The sequence below is a fragment of the Lottia gigantea genome (assembly GCF_000327385.1).
Source record: "Lottia gigantea unplaced genomic scaffold LOTGIsca_43, whole genome shotgun sequence".
NCBI classification, from domain to species: domain Eukaryota; kingdom Metazoa; phylum Mollusca; class Gastropoda; family Lottiidae; genus Lottia; species Lottia gigantea.
The window spans coordinates 648,858-650,382 of NW_008709504.1; the positions used below are offsets into that span (position 1 = coordinate 648,858).

The 1,525-nt window shown below is 42.1% G+C and overlaps 1 protein-coding gene across 1 annotated transcript; it reads left to right on the forward strand.

The window, feature by feature from the left end:
* Positions 1–482: 482 nt before the first annotated feature.
* LOTGIDRAFT_164043 (hypothetical protein) lies at positions 483–1,136 on the forward strand (the record flags this gene model as incomplete). Its single annotated transcript, XM_009060540.1, has 1 exon — positions 483–1,136. The coding sequence occupies one exon, from the start codon at positions 483–485 to the stop codon at positions 1,134–1,136; it is 654 nt and encodes a 217-aa protein (XP_009058788.1).
* Positions 1,137–1,525: the final 389 nt, after the last annotated feature.

The following is a 1,525-nucleotide window of genomic DNA, read 5'->3' on the forward strand; positions in this document are numbered from 1 at the left end:
CCACCCTCGAACCTCTGGGCGGTCCAAATGAAAATTGTTAAACCAAAAAGGTGGCTTTCTGGGTGCGTTGTTGGCTTCTTTGGCCTCTAGTGTCATTGGACCTATCATCGGTGCCATTCGGCAGTGATAGGGTATATAAAGGAGAGACCTTGGACTCTGGTCTCAGTCATGAAGCCTCAACAGACCTTGAACGATTTCTTAAAAACCCCTCACAGTTGGCGGAATCATATTTTGAACGATAAAAAAGTCGTGGATTGTTTATGTGAATGTATTGGTAATTTGATTCGGGGCACCTTACCACTATCAGCTGCAGAAACAAGACGTTTACGATCAAAGTCAACCTTACTTAGACGTCTGGGCACTCCCAAAACACCTTGGAAAACCCGTAAGAGATTACTTCAACAACACGGTAAAGGATTGTGGAAACCCGTCTTTCATCCTTTGCTTAACAAATTAAAACAGCGATGAAGTATACACGAAAAATGAGATTGGTCCCAGCAGATGAACCAGAGAAGATTGTGACGGTTAAACCTTACGAACCCGTGTACGATCAAAATCCAGTGAAAGAAGCTTTAGAAGAATTAAGTCAAGAAATGCAACGTTTACTCAAGTCCAATACTTCAGACGATATTAAAATGGACCAATATGGTCAAATGTTGCAGCGATATCGAATACTACAAAATAAAAGACATGCACGAACCATACCCGAGGCAACAAACAACAAACCTGACGACATCGCTTCCGTGGAAAAACCGGATATTTTAACTTCGGTACCTAAAACATACCAAGGCCGAGCTCGTATGTTATTAGAGCATTTGGAAAAGAAAACACCCTACTCATGGAACGAATTGACCCATGGCGGTCAGGTAATGAAAGGCACGAACGTGGTGGATATCGTCAATGATTTCATTCGTAACCGCAAGACAAATAATACCCCTTTTGGTTGGGAAGCTGTCATGAGAAGTTTGAGAGAATCAAATATACCTCGAGAAGCCATTGGAAACGATCGTAGATGGGAATTGTTTTCGACACCTCAAACACAACCATCTCCGCCCGCTTTTGAAACTCCCAAGAAACGTACAAGTAAAAAGCAACAGAGGAAAGAAAGAAAATGGCTATCTTTTGACAGCCTATAAAAGAAGCTCACAAACATTAGCAGGTCAAAGATGAAGAAGCTAGCACAAGTCTATTATGATCCGGCACATCCTGCGGGATTTAGTGGCGCTCAGAAACTGGCCAAGGCTACTGGAGTGCCATTAAAGAAAGTCAAAACCTGGTTAGCGGGTCAACGGACTTATACTTTACATAAACCTCTCAAGAAAAAAATCAAACGATCACCTACGCTAGTAGCAGGCATCGATCACCAATGGCAAGCCGATTTGAGTGATTTGAGTAGTCTCGCCAAGAAAAACAATGGTTATCGCTTTTTGTTGTGTGTGATTGATGTTTTTTCCAAATATGCCTGGGTCATACCCATCAAAGACAAGAAAGGTGAAACGTTGGTTCGAGCTCTCCAGAAAATTAA